General features: G+C 44.0%; 1 protein-coding gene across 1 annotated transcript in view; it reads left to right on the top strand.

The window, feature by feature from the left end:
- Positions 1-528: 528 nt before the first annotated feature.
- The window catches only part of efcab6 (EF-hand calcium binding domain 6), a 102,910-nt gene continuing 84,044 nt past the window's right edge, over positions 529-19,394 (top strand). Inside the window, exons 1-7 of the mRNA XM_060839546.1 lie at positions 529-562; positions 4,985-5,148; positions 5,846-6,063; positions 8,319-8,413; positions 10,336-10,402; positions 12,474-12,610; positions 17,773-17,891. Of these exons, the coding sequence (XP_060695529.1) occupies positions 5,010-5,148; positions 5,846-6,063; positions 8,319-8,413; positions 10,336-10,402; positions 12,474-12,610; positions 17,773-17,891 (775 nt within the window). The 5' untranslated portion in view covers positions 529-562; positions 4,985-5,009. The remainder of the gene's footprint in view (positions 563-4,984; positions 5,149-5,845; positions 6,064-8,318; positions 8,414-10,335; positions 10,403-12,473; positions 12,611-17,772; positions 17,892-19,394) is intronic.

Raw genomic sequence — 19,394 nt, forward strand, 5'->3', positions numbered from 1 at the left:
AAAATTTATTGAGTCGCTTCTCGTCGATTTGCAATCGGTTACCATAGATTTGTTGTAATTTACTGAAACAAAGTCAATGTGGATCTGGAAAACAAGTGCAGATGTTGGAAATGCCAGAACCCAGGCAGAAAGCCCCAGTGGCGGTGCTGTGGGAGTAGCCAGCTCTCTCCCTGGCAGAGAAAGATGCCTTTGGGCATGATGATAAATTCTGAAAAAGGGAAGGACACAGGGACAGAAAACAAAGGGTAGACTAAAAAGTGAATTGGATCCATGCACAGGGACCCCTGGTTTGCAGGGTGGGACGAGAGCAGGGTTAACTCTCACTGATCAGTTCCAGGCTGCTCGTGATGGACAGGTTGCAGAAACTCCGCCCTCTCCGCGGATTGGCTCCACCCCCGCCCCGGGATTCGCCAATCAGCAACCGTCTTGCTCTGAGGTCACCATGAGTGGGCCAATGAGGACCGCGTTTAGGATTCCGACTAGCAACGAAAATACTCAGCAACTGAGCGCGTCGGTGTTACAGGAGAGAGGGACAGACAGAGACAGAGATACACTCATACAGGTAACCAACACCTGGGCACTGGGGAGACAGGTAACCAGCACCTGGGCACTGGGGAGACAGGTAACCAACACCTGGGCAATGTGGGGGGCACAGGGGAAGACAGGTAACCAACACCTGGGCAATGTGGGGGCACTGGGGAAGACAGGTAACCAACACCTGGGCAATGTGGGGGCACTGGGGAAGACAGGTAACCAGCATCTGGGCAATGTGGGGGCACTGGGGAAGACAGGTAACCAGCATCTGGGCAATGTGGGGGCACTGGGGAAGACAGGTAACCAACACCTGGGCAATGTGGGGGGCACAGGGGAAGACAGGTAACCAGCACCTGGGCAATGTGGGGGGCACAGGGGAAGACAGGTAACCAACACCTAGGCAATGTGGGGGCACTGGGGAAGACAGGTAACCAACACCTGGGCAATGTGGGGGGCACAGGGGAAGACAGGTAACCAACACCTGGGCAATGTGGGGGCACTGGGGAAGACAGGTAACCAACACCTGGGCAATGTGGGGGGCACAGGGGAAGACAGGTAACCAGCACCTGGGCAATGTGGGGGGCACAGGGGAAGACAGGTAACCAACACCTGGGCAATGTGGGGGCACTGGGGAAGACAGGTAACCAGCACCTGGGCAATGTGGGGGCACTGGGGAAGACAGGTAACCAGCATCTGGGCAATGTGGGGGCACTGGGGAAGACAGGTAACCAACACCTGGGCAATGTGGGGGGCACAGGGGAAGACAGGTAACCAGCACCTGGGCAATGTGGGGGGCACAGGGGAAGACAGGTAACCAACACCTGGGCAATGTGGGGGCACTGGGGAAGACAGGTAACCAACACCTGGGCAATGTGGGGGGCACAGGGGAAGACAGGTAACCAACACCTGGGCAATGTGGGGGCACTGGGGAAGACAGGTAACCAGCACCTGGGCAATGTGGGGGCACTGGGGAAGACAGGTAACCAGCATCTGGGCAATGTGGGGGCACTGGGGAAGACAGGTAACCAGCACCTGGGCAATGTGGGGGGCACAGGGGAAGACAGGTAACCAACACCTGGGCAATGTGGGGGCACTGGGGAAGACAGGTAACCAACACCTGGGCAATGTGGGGGCACTGGGGAGACAGATAACCGACACCTGGGCAATGTGGGGGCACTGGGGAGACAGGTAACCGACTCCTGGGCAATGTGGCGGCACTGGGGAGGCAGATAACCGACACCTGGGCAATGTGGGGGGCACAGGGGAGACAGGTAACCCAGCACCTGGGCAATGTGGGGGGCACAGGGGAGACAGGTAACCAGCACCTGGGCAATGTGGGGACACAGGGGAGACAGGTAACCAGCACCTGGGCAATGTGGGGACACAGGGGAGACAGGTAACCAGCATCTGGGCAATGTGGGGGCACTGGGGAAGACAGGTAACCAACACCTGGGCAATGTGGGGGCACTGGGGAAGACAGGTAACCAACACCTGGGCAATGTGGGGGGCACAGGGGAAGACAGGTAACCAGCACCTGGGCAATGTGGGGGGCACAGGGGAAGACAGGTAACCAACACCTAGGCAATGTGGGGGCACTGGGGAAGACAGGTAACCAACACCTGGGCAATGTGGGGGGCACAGGGGAAGACAGGTAACCAGCACCTGGGCAATGTGGGGGGCACAGGGGAAGACAGGTAACCAACACCTGGGCAATGTGGGGGCACTGGGGAAGACAGGTAACCAGCACCTGGGCAATGTGGGGGCACTGGGGAAGACAGGTAACCAGCACCTGGGCAATGTGGGGGGCACAGGGGAAGACAGGTAACCAACACCTGGGCAATGTGGGGGCACTGGGGAAGACAGGTAACCAACACCTGGGCAATGTGGGGGCACTGGGGAGACAGATAACCGACACCTGGGCAATGTGGGGGCACTGGGGAGACAGGTAACCGACTCCTGGGCAATGTGGCGGCACTGGGGAGGCAGATAACCGACACCTGGGCAATGTGGGGGGCACAGGGGAGACAGGTAACCCAGCACCTGGGCAATGTGGGGGGCACAGGGGAGACAGGTAACCAGCACCTGGGCAATGTGGGGACACAGGGGAGACAGGTAACCAGCACCTGGGCAATGTGGGGACACAGGGGAGACAGGTAACCAACTCCTGGGCAATGTGGGGGCACTGGGGAGACAATTAAGTGGCATCTGGGTATTGCGTGTGGAATTCTGGGGAGACAGGTAATTGGCCCCTGGACACTGGAGGTGGGCACAGGTGAGATAGGTAACCGGCACCTGGTCAATGGTGGTGGGGCATGGGGGAAGATAGGTAACTGGCACCTGGGTACTGGGTGGGGGTGAATGGGGAGACAGGTAACCAGCATCTGTGTACTGGTGGAGGGGGACACAGGGGGGACAGATAACCAGAACCTGGATACTGGGTAGGGTGGGGGACAGGAGGGACAGGTAACTAGCAACTGTGCACGGTGGGAGTCACAGGGGTGACAGGTATTCAGCACCTGAGCACCGGAAGGGGTTGCAGGGGAGACAGGTAACCAGCACCTGTGCAATGAGAGTGTGGAGTCATAGGGGAGACAGGTAACCAGCACCTGGGCAATGAGGGTGTGGGGTCACAGAGGAGACTGGTAACCAGTAGCTGGGAAATGGAGTAGGGCGACATGGAGGAGACAGGTAACTAGCACCTGGGCACTGCAGGAAGACATGGGGAGACAGATAACTGGCACCTGGGCACTGGAGGAGGGGACAGGGAGACAGGTACCCAGAATCTGGGTAGTGGGTGTGGAAGGCACAGAGGAGACAGGTAACAGCACCTGGGCAACAGTGGGGGAGGACACATGGGAGACAGGTAACTGGCACTTGGGCACTGTGTGGGATGGCATGGGGAGACAGGTAACCATTACCTAGGCACTGCAGGAGGGCACAGGGAGACAGGTAACCAGCATCTGGGCACAGTGTGGAGACAGGTAACTGGGGCACTGGAATGTGGGATCAGTAACCAGCCGCTGGGCATTGGAGCAGGGAAATGGGTCACTGGTATCTGTTCACTGGAGGGGATGGGAAAAAGTAACCAGCTGTTGGGTACTGCAGTGGTGGGGAGTCAGGTAACCAGCTGCTGAATACTGTGGGAGGACAAGTAACCAATACCTGGGCATGAGGGTGGGAAGCTGTACACAGGTAAGCAACACCTGGGCAAGGTGGGGGGTGGTGCTGTGTATAGGTAACCAACACCTGGGCAAGGTGGAGTGGTGCGCTGTGCACAGGTAACCAACATCTCGCCAAAGTGGTGGGAAGCTGTGCATAGGTAAGCAACACCTGGGCATGGTGGGGTGGTGCGCTGTACACAGATAACCAGCACCTGGGCATGGGAGATGGGAAACTGTACACAGGTAAGCAACACCTGAGCATAGGAGGGTGCTATACACAGGCAAAGAACACCTGGGCATGGGAGGGTGCTGTACACAGATAAGCAGCACCTGGGCATGGATAGGGGTTGCTGTACCCAGGTAACCAACATAATTGGGGGAGACAGGAGAAAGGGAGGACTGCAGATGCTTGAGAGTCAGAGTCGAAAAGGGTGGCGCTGAAAAAGCACAGCAGGTCAGGGGGCATCCGAGGAGCAGGAGCATTTCAGGCATAAGCCCTTCATCAGGAATGTGGAGGGGAGACGAGGCTGAGAGATAAATGTGGGGATGGAGGCGAGGTTGGTGGGGAGACAGGTAACCAGTATCTAGGCACTGGTAAGTGATGTCAGGTAATGAGCTGCTGGGCACTGTGTGGGGCAAGACAGGTTACCAGCTGCTGGGGGAGTGGTGTCAGTTAATGAACCGCTGCGCACTGGGGGAAGGGACAGGTAATGAGCTGCTGGGGACTGGGATGACAGGTAGCCCACAACTGGTCACCAGGGGATAGGTAACCAGCATCAGGCAGGGACAGGTAACTGGGGGATATGTAACCAAAGCCTGGGTATTGAAGGGACAGGTAACCAACACCTGGCATTAGTGGGGCTGGATGTCTTGTTACTGGGGTGTGACAGGTAACCAAAACCTAGGTGCTGACTGAGATCAATAACCAACCCCTTGCACTGGCAGAAGCAGGTGCCCTGATTGTTTGGATGCTGGTGGTTAGCGATAATCTTTTTTATCCAATTAAGATTGAGGAAACACAACAGGAGGTAAGTCATGATGAACATAGAATAGAGTCAATGAGCTAGAATTTGCACTTCTGTACAAAGTAAAAATATGATTATTTGCAGCTTATTATCTTACCATTCAAGCAAAGGCAAAATACTGTTTCAGAACTGAAAAAGCTGTTCTCGACGAGAAATATCAAATCTGTTTCTCACTCAACTGATGTTGCCAGACCTGCTGAGTTTCTCCAGCATTCTCTTTGTTTATTCTTTTACCATGTTGAACCTTAAATCTTGGCCTTTCAGATTATTGGTACAGTACTGAAAGAAGATGGTTGGCTCTTCCCCAGACTTGGGATCTCTTTGTCTGGAGTCTCGTGGAATGCCACTAACTCCAAGACCTCAGTCAACATCAGGAAGGAGCTCATCACGTAACTTCAACAGCCGATCTTCACTGCAATCATCTTCAGGTAAAGCAATGTGGAAAACAATAGCATTAAAATAGTAAATTGACTTTTCTTAACAGCATTTTTAATGGTAATATTGCTGGTTAATGGACAATTCAGTCAATAGTTGTTTATAAAACAAATCACCAACGTTTGCAAAATGTGACATCAATTCTCCCATTTTGACATCAGTCATCTTGTAGCTTATGTGAGTGAATAAGACTATTCATTAATTGAATTACAGACACATTAGTGCTCTAATCACATTATTGACTAAGTTAAATCAACAGACAAATAAGAATTTGTTCCTATTAATCTGGGCTGGATTTGAGATAACACTCCTGTTTGAGATGGAAATCTATTGTCTGACTGACTACACTGTCTGATTTCCCACTGTTTGAACTTCGCACTTTCTATCAGAGATTATCAGTAGTTCTTTTCCTTTCTTATGAGGAGGGAGGTACTAAAACATTTGTCATTTGTTATGTCTTTGTTACACTATTGTCTTGATTTTCTGTTTGTTTTAATTAATTATAATGAGTTGATAAATAAAATAATTGCCAATGCTGCTTCCCCTTTTGATGATGGCACTTTTATAAACTACTTATTGTTTGTCAGCATATGTTTGTATGTTGTTTTGTTTGAAGCAGATTAAATGTTACACTGCTGTTCTTTTGTATTGTCCCAGTTATTTAAATTTAGTGCGATATTTGTTTCTTAGGATCATTATTCTCTGAGCCAGATCTAAGATATTCTATTACAAAAATTGAACATATTCTTGCTGAGAGAGCAAAAGAGAAAGAAGCTGACTTGAGGAGAGCTTTCTATGCTTATGATGTACATCGAAACCTAACGGTCACCAAAGACGAATTCCTAAGAGTGATTGAAAAGTATCTGTTGCCACTTAATCCAAAACAGTTCCAGGATCTACTTGCAAGGGTAATTGAACATTAAAAATGTGTTTGATGCTTGAATTTAAAGCAGCTGAGAATTTTACTATGACTATTATCATTTTTGATCTTTATCACTCTTCAGCAATTTCATGTTCCAAATTCTGTAATTACTTATGTCCGTTATGGATGAGATGTTTAGAACTTGCGTATTTACTGCCCAACATTTTAGAGAAAGTTTTCTTAAGGTGCATTTACCCTACCAATGAATGAATTTCCAGCTTATGTGTGATTTGTATAAGATTAAACTGTTGATTCAGTTTAATCATCTCCAATGTCTTCAGAGCTGTTGCTTCGGTGATTATTATCTGCAAGGAATTCTGTCATCCTGACTAAAATGCAACAATTGTGAACTTGGTCATAACTGTGAAGTTCACTGAAATTCCTTCTTTAATAATTATTTCCATTTGAAACTGTTTCCCAATGAGCACCATCGTTTTGAAATTACCAGTAAGAAAAATTGCCTCCAGAAAACTTTGTTTCCTCTTTCAAACCTAATTTTGAATTATTTGATCACCAGTCAGCCACAGTGTTAAGGATTACTCCTATATTTGAGAGTCAGTGAAATCTAAAGTTAAGTATTACAAATGGAAGTCATGCAGTATCTGTGGAGAGCATAGGGAGTTCTGATGAAGGCATGGATCTGAAGTGTTGGGCTGGATTTCCAACTTTGAACCAAGAATTTGTAACTAGACCATTTCCTGATGGTGTGATCCCTGACTGGCAGTACCTGCCTTTGCCTCTTCATGGTAAGGACAGGCTGGAGTCAAGGTTGCGTCCTTAAAACATGCTTGAGGTGGAGTCAGAGGAGGGAAAATGTCAAGGCAACCAGTTTCAAAGTGTCACTTGCATTCCATGGAGCATTGTGGGGGTCCTAACCGTAATAACGTCCCCATCGACCAGTTTTTAATATCTCTGCCAATTTCCGTTTTGCATGTTGTAGCTAGATATACCCCCTTGTAATTCTTTAATTTTCTTCCTGCTAACTCCCTCGAACTGTGTTTACAGCTGGATTCCTTTTCCTCCCTTTCGCCAATTCACCTTATCCAGATTCAATCTCTTCCTCTTCTCTTATTCAGGGATTAGAATCATAAAATAATACCACACAGAAGGAAGCCAGTCACCTTGTCAAAAGAGCCATGCAATTAATCCCACACTTCTTTTAAAAATTGCTTTTGTTTCATAAGGGATTTGATGATATCTAGCAACATGGCATCCCTTTGACCACATTTATGAAGAGCCCAAACCATACTGTTCAGTCATGTGGCTTCAATCCATATCCATCCAGAAATTCCAACTACATTTCGCACTGTATCCCATTACAACTTAATTGTTTTACACAAGTTATATAAGATAAACCCAGTGCTCCAATGAAAAATGTGAACATTTAGAGTTATGAAATTCCTAATCTTCAATATTGAAATTAATAATTAAGGTGCTTCATTTGAAGACAGCTGCATATGCATAAGCATTGGGGGTATTGACCACATCAGAAAGTAAAACATCCATTTCTGCATCTATTAGAATTCTCATTACAAGGTGGTTCTTGAGAATTATAGTATTTCATGTACAAGATGATGAAATTGAATTGTGTTTGTTTATATATGGGCAATCACATTGGACTTCTCAGTACAATACTGCCAAGAATGGATTGCATAACATTGGGTGGCATGGTAGCTTGGTGTTAACACTGCTGCCTCACAGTGTCAGGGACCTGGGTTCAATTCTAGCTTCTTCGATTCTCGAAGATTGAAGTGAAAATAGATATGTTCAGAACTATTACAGGGATGTGTTAACTTTTAAAATAATGAGCTGTCAGACGATTGCGAAGTTAAAAATGGGCTTCTGATCACCAAACTTCTAGCATCCTTTTGAGATAATTGGCATGAGCAGGTGCTTTTCCTCACATTGGAACATTTGTGTTTGGTACATCTTATAGATCATAGAAAAAATAGAAAAATACAGCGCAGTACAGGCCCTTTGGCCCTCAATGTTGTGCCGATCCAAGCCCACCTAACCTACACTAGCCCACTATCCTTCATATGCCTATCCAATGCCCGTTTAAATGCCCAGAAAGAGGGAGAGACCACCACTGTTACTGGCAGGGCATTCCATGAACTCACGACTCGCTGAGTAAAGAATCTACCCCTAACATCAGTCCTATACCTACCACCCCTTAATTTAAAGCTATGTCCCCTCGTAATATCTGATTCCATTATAAAATGTATGCCTTGTCTTTTTAAGCTTCCCATCAGTAGTGATGAAACAGTTCCTTACAATGTATTTCTGGACCAGTTCTGTATATCTGATGGATCTCGAGTAAGAAGTACACTTAGCAGGTAAGCACCTAAATAAAATGGAAAAAAAAACTTGAGATTCCAAAATAAAGAAAAACAAAATTTTGGAAAGAAATAACACTCAAAATCTGTAAAATGCAAAAGATGATTTAAGGTATTTTAGATGTGTACCCTTCACTCTGATGGATTGTACCTAACCAAAATATTGTAACTTGCCTTTTCTCTTTACAGATGCCAATTGACCAGCTCTGCATTTCCATATTTTGCTGATCTATGGCTTTATCTAGTGATACTTAGAACAATGAAATAAAAGCATTGTTTTCATATAAAAGTAACTGAATCTTAAGAGCATTTGGTTATCTGATTGTGGCTTTAACTGCACTTTACTGCCTACATCTACACTCCACACCCCCAAATAACCTTTAACATCCTTGGAGATCAAAAGTTGTCTAACTGAGGCTTGAATGTGTTCAGTGATGTAGCTTCCACAACTTTCTGTGCTAGTGAATGCCTCATAAGCTTAAGGATTTTTGAGAGAAGAAATTTCTTCCTTATCTCTTAAATGGGAAGGCCCTTACTTTGAAACTGTGCCTCCCAGTTAAAAATTCTCCCACAGGGGAAAACGTCCTCCAACATTTACCCTTGGAAACGTATTGATTTTTTTACAGCTTAAATTGAATTAATAACTTCCAGTTTTCAGCCTCTCACTCAAGGCATAGTGTGGACTGAATTTTTTATTTAACTCTTCAGTAAGGGTCTGCAGGTAATTGCAACAATGTATTGAACCTGTGGAAATAAAATGAAGGTCTATGCACATACGACAACTTTTAAAAACAAATTTCTCTAGCTAATTATTCCCGTCCCGTCACTAATGCCTGGTCAGGGCAGACCCTGGGGCAGAGTGCCAATTCATTTATGAGACTGGATAGCGACTGTAAGCAGGTTGTTTGATCACAGAGTACATTCTGGCCAAGGAAATCTATCTCGGGATAGAAATACATCTCAAATAGGCAATCAGCTGCCCAACGTACCCAGTGCAATGAAAATGAATGTTGCACACAAAAGATATGAAGAAACAACACCTAGATCCTTGTGGGGGGACAAAAACTGATTTTCAAATTCTCTCAAAACATTCTTTGTGAGTGGCATTCCGCATTCAACAATTTATTAATTAGACTATAAAGTTGAACATTCACAGGAAGCAACTTTGCTCTTAAGATTCACTTATCTGGAACTGAGGTAGATGGTAAAGACAATCTGCAGTTTATAAGATCATTAAGTCTATCCAACAATTATAGAGTCATAGAGATGTACAGCATAGACACAGACCCTTCAGTCCAACTCTCCCATACTGACCAGATATCCTAAATTAATTTGGTCCCATTTGCCAGCACTTGCCCATATCCCGCTGAACCTTTCCTATTCATATATCCATTCAGATGCTTTTTAAATGTTGTAATTGTACCAGCCTCTACCACTTCCTCTGGCAGCTCATTCTATTCACGCACCACCCTCTGCACGAAAACGTTGCCCCTTAGGTCCCTTTTAAAACTTCCCAACCTACACCTATGCCCTCTTGTTCTGACTCCTCCACTCCAGGGAACAGACCTTGTCTACTTCTCAGTATTTTTATTAGATAAATGTTCTGCAACTGATTTATTTAATTATTTTTACACTAAATTATTTTGTTTTCCTCTAAATTTTAAAAAGATCCGTCATAACAACATGATTTAATTCAATTCAATTTAATTTAATTGTTTTAAAAGTCCTGTTTCTGAATCACTGCCACACAGTGCAGTACATATCTGCTCTAGATACTGTTGACCCTCTGTTGTAAGCTATAAGAAACGTTTATCATAGAAGTCACTTGCAGTAGTGCTTTATATTTTCACACAGCCTCTGTGCTGAGTTTATTTCACAGTAGCAACTGATTGTTTTTCTGTTCTCCTTTTTTCATTCTCCAGGAGCAGTTCTGTTATGACCAAGTGCAATATGACAATAAAAGAGATCGAGAATCATCTCAAAGAAAAGGTGAAAAGTCCCCTGTTATGTGACAAAACCTAAAAATTAATCAGCTGCCTTTTAATGTTAGATTCCATCCATGATCTTAAAAGGGCATTGTATACTTCTGAATGAAGAAAAACCATGCCTAAGAAGTATTACTTTTACCGAAGATAAGGGGAAATTTCGTCTTAGTGACCTATATGTCAGAAAGGCATGCCCTCCTGTACCCGATTCTTTGGGGTAAATCAATTGTGAAATAATAATGAATTATGAAGCACAGAATTATAGGCTGAATAGTTTCATTTTTGCAATGCCCTTCACCCTTAACAAAAGGACTCCTCAAATACATGGAGTTGGGGTTGACACATATGCCCACAAAGGTCTCAGTTGCCATGACATGTTTATAACTCATTATGCACTTCTTCATCGGACTCAGACAAAGCTAATGATTTTAAAACGTAATTGCTTAAAATTCTGTAGTGGTTATTTGCTTCCCACTTGTCATGACTCTATTGAGAAGAGTGCACCAATAAACAGGAATCCTTCTTCCTCAAGTTGTCATAAAATGCATAAAACCCCACTCAGACCAGCAAGATAACCAATTCATCTGACAGGACAAAAGTAATTCACACCAGGTTTCATCATTAACAGAGAATAACTCCATTATCATAACACACATGAGCAAATGGTAGAAAAAAAGAGAGGATTCCTATTCTACTATTATGTGATTTGAAATTTATCTCTTTAAAACCCCAACATTACACTCACTCATTCATGATTTCAGATGACAAAATTCAGAAATATTATGAATAGAAGAAAGAACAGGCAGGGAAAAGAAAATTCCAAAGATCAAAAGTCAAGATTTCAAGTGTGGATTAAATTGTCCCTGACATGCCGTTGTCTGTAAAGAATTGATTGTTCTGCTTTTCACTTTTAAAATTGAGCTGGTGGACCTAGACATATTTTTTTCCTTAAAACTCCTATTAAATTTTCTTTATGTTCTGCGTTTTAACCCACATGGGGAGAAGGGGAGAGTTGTTTTCGGTTTGTAGACTCTGGATACCTCTGGTTGCTCTTGCACTTAAAACTTCATAGCAAACTGCAACTTGATCAGAGGGTATCATAGAAAGAATTTTCTTACCCTCAAAATCCCATGGTATTACTCTGACTCAGATCATACCCCTAATTTCTTCCAAAAGTAACGTTGTCTTGCACAGCTTAAAATGTGCATTAATTGATCTTTCTAAGTTGTGAAACTCTGTTGGTATTTTGTCTGTACAGTCGTTCAACTTCCACTTCAGTTTATAGACCCAAATAGGAAAAGTATGTGGTGGTCTCTAACACTCAAACCAGCATTTGAACTGCATATTATATTGGTATCCCCAGACTGATTACAAGGCTTTTTTTCCACCATGTTCCTTGTGGTAGCCCCATAACAAATTTGAGTCCCTGCTCCTAAAACAACAATGCTTCATCGCAATGAAGTCATCATTGGCAAAGGCCTTGCTCACAAGTGAACAAATATTTTAGAGAGAAATATTTAGCTGTGTGCTTGGCTGCAGACTTCTCTAAATTTTCGTTATGAATAAATAATCGCGATAACATCACATTAGATTGGCCATTTCATTCAGAAATACCAACGTTGTACTGTCCAAATTGATACAGTAATTCTTTCTGCTCGCAGAGTTGTATTCAGAGGTGAGAGGATAGTGTGGGTTAGAGAGCCTCAGGTGGAGGAATAAACTGGATGTATTAGCTTGGGGTAAGTGTCCTGATGCTAATTAAAACCCTAAGTTCTGGATAATTCCATACTCAAGGTCCTAAATAGGGCTAAGACTACAATTTTTTGTTAATATTAATTATGTATTACGTATCAAGCAAGCTGCTTGGTGCCTTACCAGGCTTCCTCCCATCCCCTCATATTGCACACAATGGGGAAACAGGACTATTCAGGTGTGGGCAGGAAGGCAGAGGGCTGGCCAGCGGCTTTATTTTACATGCCCACTCCCTGGCTCTCACTGACAGCATTCATCCCAAGTCTTCAGTTTTTGTGCTAAATTACTGTTTTTTGAAAACTCTTGTTCTTTCTCTAACTTAGATTTCAAATAATTTAAAAAACCTCATCAGAGCCTTTAAGTTGTTTGATTATAACAAGGATGAGCACATTCGGTGCTATGATGTTCGACGAGTTCTTGAGAGCTACTGCTTTCGAATGACAGATTCTCAATTTGAAAGGTCAGCATAACCAGATGCATGCTTTTGATGTTTCTGGGTGACTTTTGGCTGTTCCTATAATCTCTTAATGCTCTTTATCAATCTACTATAGTAGTATTCAATCACTAAATGACCTCTTTTTCTAAAATATACTTACTTACATGGACGACAGTCTGAAAATGTGCCTAAACTGGCAAAACAAGTTGAAAGGTCAAGTATGTAGTCAACAGTGATTACGAAGCAGCATAATAATCAGTTTTATATATTTCAACATAAGAGTAATGAATGCTGATAATAATATGAGACTGGTTAATTGCTTTCAATAATCCCAGAATAGCCTAGCATTAAATAATTGTTGTTGATAGTGCCAACTCCCATTTGATTCAGTGAATGAAAGTTACCCTGCAAATATCATCATTGATACAGAATGCATTTTCCTTTGATAAATAAAAGTTAATGGAGAATATGAGCAAGGTACCAAAGTTGTACACAGCATGAGGGGGCATCAGTTTTTCACTCCAAAGTTTGGCACCTGTGACATTGTGGCTACTACACTGAAATGTCAAGCTAGGTTATATGCTCTGGTTTCTGGACATGAATCTAAAACACTCTAACTTGAAGTGAGAGTGACACCATTGAACCATGACTGATCCAAAGGGGTGAAATTTAATGCCCTCCCAGAGCAGAGTGTGTGATAGAGGTTTGTTGTCTTTCCACTTCCCTTTGATTCATTATAGATAGGAAGGCTGTTGGGTAGCATTATCGTCTAGAGGCCAACACAGAGCTTTAAGTTATCCCTTAAAGACCTCAACGTGTTGCTGCTGCTATTCACCAATGGGCAAAGGAACCCGCATCTAGGGATGTGCTTTGTCTATAATTAAAGTACATGGTAATGGGAAGCTAACCCTTGTCCTTGCTGTTAAATTTTCCCAAAAGATACTCCCATTCCTTGATTGATGCAACCTCAACCACCAAGCCAACGCCATCGGCCCTTGCTCCTAAACAAGGCTCTCCAGCTCGTACATCCTCTCCCATCTGCTGGTCAGTGTATATCCTACCCCAATCTAACCTTAATCACCATCTCAGAGAACCTCTGTCTATGCACTTCTCTAACTTTGAAGGATCCAGCTTAGAGGGGAAGGGGGAAGAGCAGCAAAGCTTGAGTCACTGGGGACTCTATAGTTAGCAGACAGATAGGAGGTTTTGTGGGAATGAGAGAGACTCACAATTGGTGTGTTGCCGCCCAGGTGCCAGGGTTCATGATGTCTCTGATCATGTTTTTGTGATCCTTGAGGGGGAGGGGGAGCAGCCCCAAATCGTGGTTCTCACAGGCATTAACAACATAGGTAAGAAGAAAGGTGGGGTCTAAGGCAGAAATTCAGGGAGCTAGATGGAAGCTTAGAGCTAGATCAAACAGAGTTGTTGAGTTTGTTGCCTGTGCCACGTGCTAATGAAGCGAGGAACAGGGAGAGCGCGGAGCTGAACACGTGGCCACAAGGATGGTGCGGAGGGAGGGTTTTGGATTCTTCGATAATTGGAGCTCTTTCTGGGGAAGGTGGGACCTCTACAAACAGGATGGTCTTCACCTGAACCCAAAGGGGTACCAATATCCGGGGCGGGTGGGGGTGGGGGGTGGTATTTGCTCATGCTCTTCGGGCGGGATTTAAATTAATGCACCAGTGGGATGGGAACCTGAATTGTACTTCCAGTGTATAGGAGCTAGAGGGTAGTGAAGTCAGCAATAGGTTTACAAGGTTGTGAGAGGGCATCGGCAATCATATGTTGGTTTGAAATGTGTGTACTTCAATGCCAGGAGCGTCCAGAATAAGTTGGGTGAACTTGCAGCATAGGTTGGTACCTGGGATTTCGATGTTGTGGCCAGTTCAGAGACATGGTTGCAGGAGGGATTGGAATGGTTGTTGCAGATTCTGGGATTTAGATGTATAGGAAGAACAGAGAAGATGGTAAAAGGAGGGGGTTGGGGGAGGGAGGTGTGGCATTGTTAAGGCATTGTTAATACAGCAGCTGACATTACATTAGAGGACTCATCCACTGAGGTAGTTTGGGCTGAGGTTAGAAACAGGAAAGGAGAGGGCACCCTGTTGGGAGTTTTCTATAGGCCTCCAAATTATTCCAGGGATGTAGGGGAAAGGATGGCAAAGATGATTCTCGATAGGAGCAAGAGTAACAGGGCATTTGTTATGGGGAACTTTAACTTTCCCAATATTGACTGGGAATACTATAGTTCAAGTACTTTAGATTGGTCAGTTTTTGTTAAATGTGTGCAGAAGGGTTTACTGACACAGTATGTAGACAGGCCAACAAGGGGCAATGCTGTATTGGATTCGATACTGGGGAATGAACCTGGCAGGTGTTAGATTTGGAGGTAGGTGAGCACTTTGGCAATAATGAACACAATTTGGTTATGTTTACAATAACAATAGGCAGGAATAGGTATATACCTCAATGAAAGAGGTATAACTGGGAGAAAGGCAATTGTGATGTGATTAGGCAAGATTTAGGATGCATAGGATGGGAAAGGAAACTGCAGGGGATGGATAAACTGGAAATGTGGAGCTTATTCAAGAAACAGCTACTGCGAGTTTTTGATAAATATATATCTACCAGGCAGGGAGATATTCGTCGAGAGAGCGAGCCATGGTTTACTAAAGAAGTTGAAGCTCTTGTCAAGAGAAAGAAGGCGGCTTATGTGACGATGAAGCGTGAAGGCTTAGTTAGGGGGCTTGAGAGTTATAAATTTGCCAGAAAAGATCTAAAGAGATGGCTAAGAAGAACCAGGAGGGGACATGAGAAGTTGTTGGCGGATTGGATCAAGGAAAACCCTAAGGCCTTCTATAGGTATATCAGGAATAAAAGAATGACTAGAGTAAGATTAGGACTAAACAAAGACAGTAGTGGCAAGTTGTGTGTAGAATCTGAGGACATAGGAGAAGTGCTTAATGAATATTTTTCATCATTATTCATATTGGAAAAGGGCAATGTTAGTGAGAATACAGAGATACAGGCTACTAGATTAGATGGGATTGCGGTTGACAAAGAGGAGGTTTTAGCAATTTTGGAAGATCTTAAAATAGATAAGATCCCTAGGCTGGATGGGATTTATCCTGGGATACTCTGGGAAGCCAGGGAGGAGATTGCAGAGCCTTTGGTGTTGATCTTTATATCATCATTGTCGACGGGAGTATTGCCAGAAGAGGATAGCAAATGTTGTTCCCTTGTTTAAGAAGGGGAGTCAGGCCAACCCTGGTAATTTTAGACCAGTGAGCCTTACTTCAGTAGTGGGTAAGGTGTTGGAAAAGGTTATAAGAGATAGGATTTATAATCATTTGAAACGAAATAATTTGATTAGAGATAGTCAACCCGGTTTTGTGAAGGCTAGGTCATGCCTAACTAATCTTAATGAGTTATTTGAGAAGGTGACAAAACAGGTGGATGAAGGTAAAGCAGTTGATGTGATGTATATGGACTTCAGTAAGGCGTTTGGTAAGGTGCCACACAGTAGGCTATTGCACATAATGCAGAGTTTAGGGATTGAAGGTGATTTAGCGGTTGGATCAGAAATTGGCTAGCAGAAAGAAGACAGTGTAGTGGTTGATGGGAAATGTCATCCTGGAGCTCAGCTACCAGTGGTATACTGCAAGGATCTGTTTTGGGGCCACTACTGTTTGTCATTTTCATAAATGATCTGGATGTGAGCATAGAAGGATGGGTTAGTTAATTTGCGGATGACACTCAGGCAGCCAGAGTTGTGGATAGTACTGAAGGATTTTGTGGGACATAGATAAGATGCAGAGCTGGGCTGAGAAGTGACAAATTGGTTTTAATACAGAAAAGTGTGAGGTAATTCACTTCGGAAGAAGTAACAGGAATGCAGAGTACTGGGCTAATGGTAAAATTCTTGGTAGTGTAGATGAACAGAGAGATCTCAGTGTCCAGGTGCATAGATCCCTGAAAGTTGCCACTCAGGTTGATAGACATATGGTGTGTTGGTGTTTATTGGTCGGGGAATTGAGCTTCAGAGCCACAAGGTCATGCTTCAGCTGTACAAGACACTGGTAAAGCTGCACCCTGGAGTATTGTGTACAGTTCTGGTCACTGCATTATAGGAAGGATGTGGAAGCTTTGGAAAAGGTTCAGAGGAGATTTACTTGGATGTTGTTTGGTATGGAAGGAAGGTCTTACGAGGAAAGGCTGAGGGAACTGAGGCTGTATTCATTGGAGAGAAGCAGATTGAGAGGTGACTTAATTTGAGACATATAAGATATTCAGAGGGTGAGATAGGGTGGATAGTGAGAGCCTTTTTCCTCGGATAGTGAAGGCTAACACGAAGGGTCATAACTTTAAATTGAGGGGGGATAGATTAGGACAGATATTAGGGGTAGATTCTTTACTCAGAGTAGTAGGGGCATGGAACAGCCTACCTGTGACAGTAGTTGACTCGCTGACATTAAGGGTATTTAAATGGACCTTGGACATACATATGGATAATAATGGGATGGTGTAGGTTAGATGGGCATCAGATTAATTTCACAGGTTGGCGCAACATCGAGGGCTGAAGGGCCTGTACTGCGCTGTAACGTTCTATGGGATCTGCTGTCTAGGTCCTTACCCTGGCCATTGTTCCTGCTATTACTGGACTGTCAGAGGCCTCTGATTGTTTGAAAGCTTTTGGGAGCAAGATTTCCAGAGCTTTTTGTTTCATGGGAGGCCTGATGCTGTCCATGCAAATATCTAATTGCACTGAAATATCAAATAATAACAGAGAATGCTGGAGAAACGCAGCAGACCTGACAACGTTTGTGGAGAGAGAAACGGAATGAACATTTCAAGTCCAATATGACTCTTCTTCAGAACCGAAAGGTGTTGGAGAAAGGTATTTTTAAATACTTTTAATAGATGTACTGGACTCAGTGTTCACTCTGTCTCCTTCTGCTCAGATGCTGCCAGACCTGCCACCATTCTCTGTGTTTGTTTCAGATGTCCAGTATCCACAGCATTTTGCCTTTATTGCACTGAAATATCATTGAGTCTCCTCTGGAATGGTGCTGTGGGACTGTCATTGGTTGTTCGATTCGTTGGTTGGGTTCCCATTGCTACCGCTAAGTTCTGCTCAATTATTATTTTTGGTTAATTTCTCTGATCAAGCTATTTATTTCCATCAGGCTTTGTTCTCGACATCAACTGTCCAGAACTGGAACAGTGAATTACAAGGAATTCCTACAAAAACTGGGCATTTATGTTGAACCCTATAAGAAACATGTTTCAGAAAGTGTGGCACAAGGTAGGAACTCAAACTAATAATGATGTTCACTATTAAGTTAGTAATCATGTACATTTGTAATTTGCCCAAGTTTTGGCAGATGATTGTGAAAATCCTATTGAGAGCACAACTCCAGCAAAGCTATTAGAAGCTTTATCACTGTGTTCTGATGATGCCTGGTAACTCACCAGACTAAGTATGAATAAAAATGGATTATACATATGAACCCGTGATCTCCCTATATATACACAGGTCGTTCTGTTATAAGGTGCATTTCATCAACGCGAATTCGCTCTAATGTGATTGACAAATTGGGGACACTGTTTGTTTCTAAAGTGCGAAGCTTTAAAATGTGTGCTGGCTGTAACATGATGACATCGCTAGCACTTTAAGCAGAGTTTCTAAAGTGTGATTTTTCTATAACACGGGGTTGCACAAGAACGCAACCATCATGTTATAGAAGAGTTGACTTACCAATGAATTGTATTTATACCATGAACTAGTATAATATAACTTCCCAAGGTGCCTCACAGCAACATTATCAAATAAAGTTTGACACCAGTAAACAGTGCAAGCAGTTATTAATGCTGATGGCAATAGTCTTAACCAAAGAGATGGCTTTAATGACTCTCAAAGTAGGAAGGAAAGAGAGAGTGGGGTAGCAAAGTTTACGAAGGGAGTTTCACAGTTGAGAGCTTTGGTAGCTGAGATGCCAAGAAGAACAAGAGAAATGAAGATGCTCAAGGGAACAAAATTGTAAAATCACAATGATCTCTGAAGGTTCTGGCACTGGAAGATACAACAGAGAGGGGGAGGATTGATACCATGGCGGAAATTGAAAATAATGGCAGAAGCTTTGGCACCTGGACCTAACATGCTTGGAGGCAAGAAAGAAACATAATTAGGCAGGGTTTTGGCATGTCCAATCCCCCGCTGCTTTCTCATCTCCCCTGTCTACAGGGCATATGCTTAGCCTTCCTGCTGCATTGCCAATGAGGTCCTTAAGGGCCCAATTAGGGATCAAAATCATTCTGTACATGATCAAGTGACAGGACTCATGGTGGGAAGAGTACCACTGGAAACAGCTCGCTCTGTTACCCACAACCTGAGAAACCACATACCTCCACTCCCATGTATCACTTACATCAGTCCTGGGTCCTTAGTGGTCCTGAAAATTATCTCGCAGAAACCACAGCCTCCCTATGAGATGCTACTGAACATGAGACAGCTTTCACCACATAGGACTTCCACCTCCAGACTCGTGATTCCAGGGAAATCCCCGCTGGTGGCCTCATCACTCCCTGATTGTCATATACTTTGACAGGCCTTCCAGGAAGAAATGGCTTGGTTATCTTGTCAGCTCTCCAGCTGCATCAACAAGGTTCTGCCCATAAAAAACACAAAGCACATTGGCAAATAAAATATGGTGCAAGTTCAGAAGTAGGCAGCAGAGTTTTGGACAGCCTCAAGTTCACGAAGGCTAGCAATTGGCAAGATGGCCAAAGCTGATTTGGAATAATCAAA

Source organism: Hemiscyllium ocellatum, chromosome 19 (assembly GCF_020745735.1).
Source record: "Hemiscyllium ocellatum isolate sHemOce1 chromosome 19, sHemOce1.pat.X.cur, whole genome shotgun sequence".
Classification (NCBI taxonomy): Eukaryota; Metazoa; Chordata; class Chondrichthyes; order Orectolobiformes; family Hemiscylliidae; genus Hemiscyllium; species Hemiscyllium ocellatum.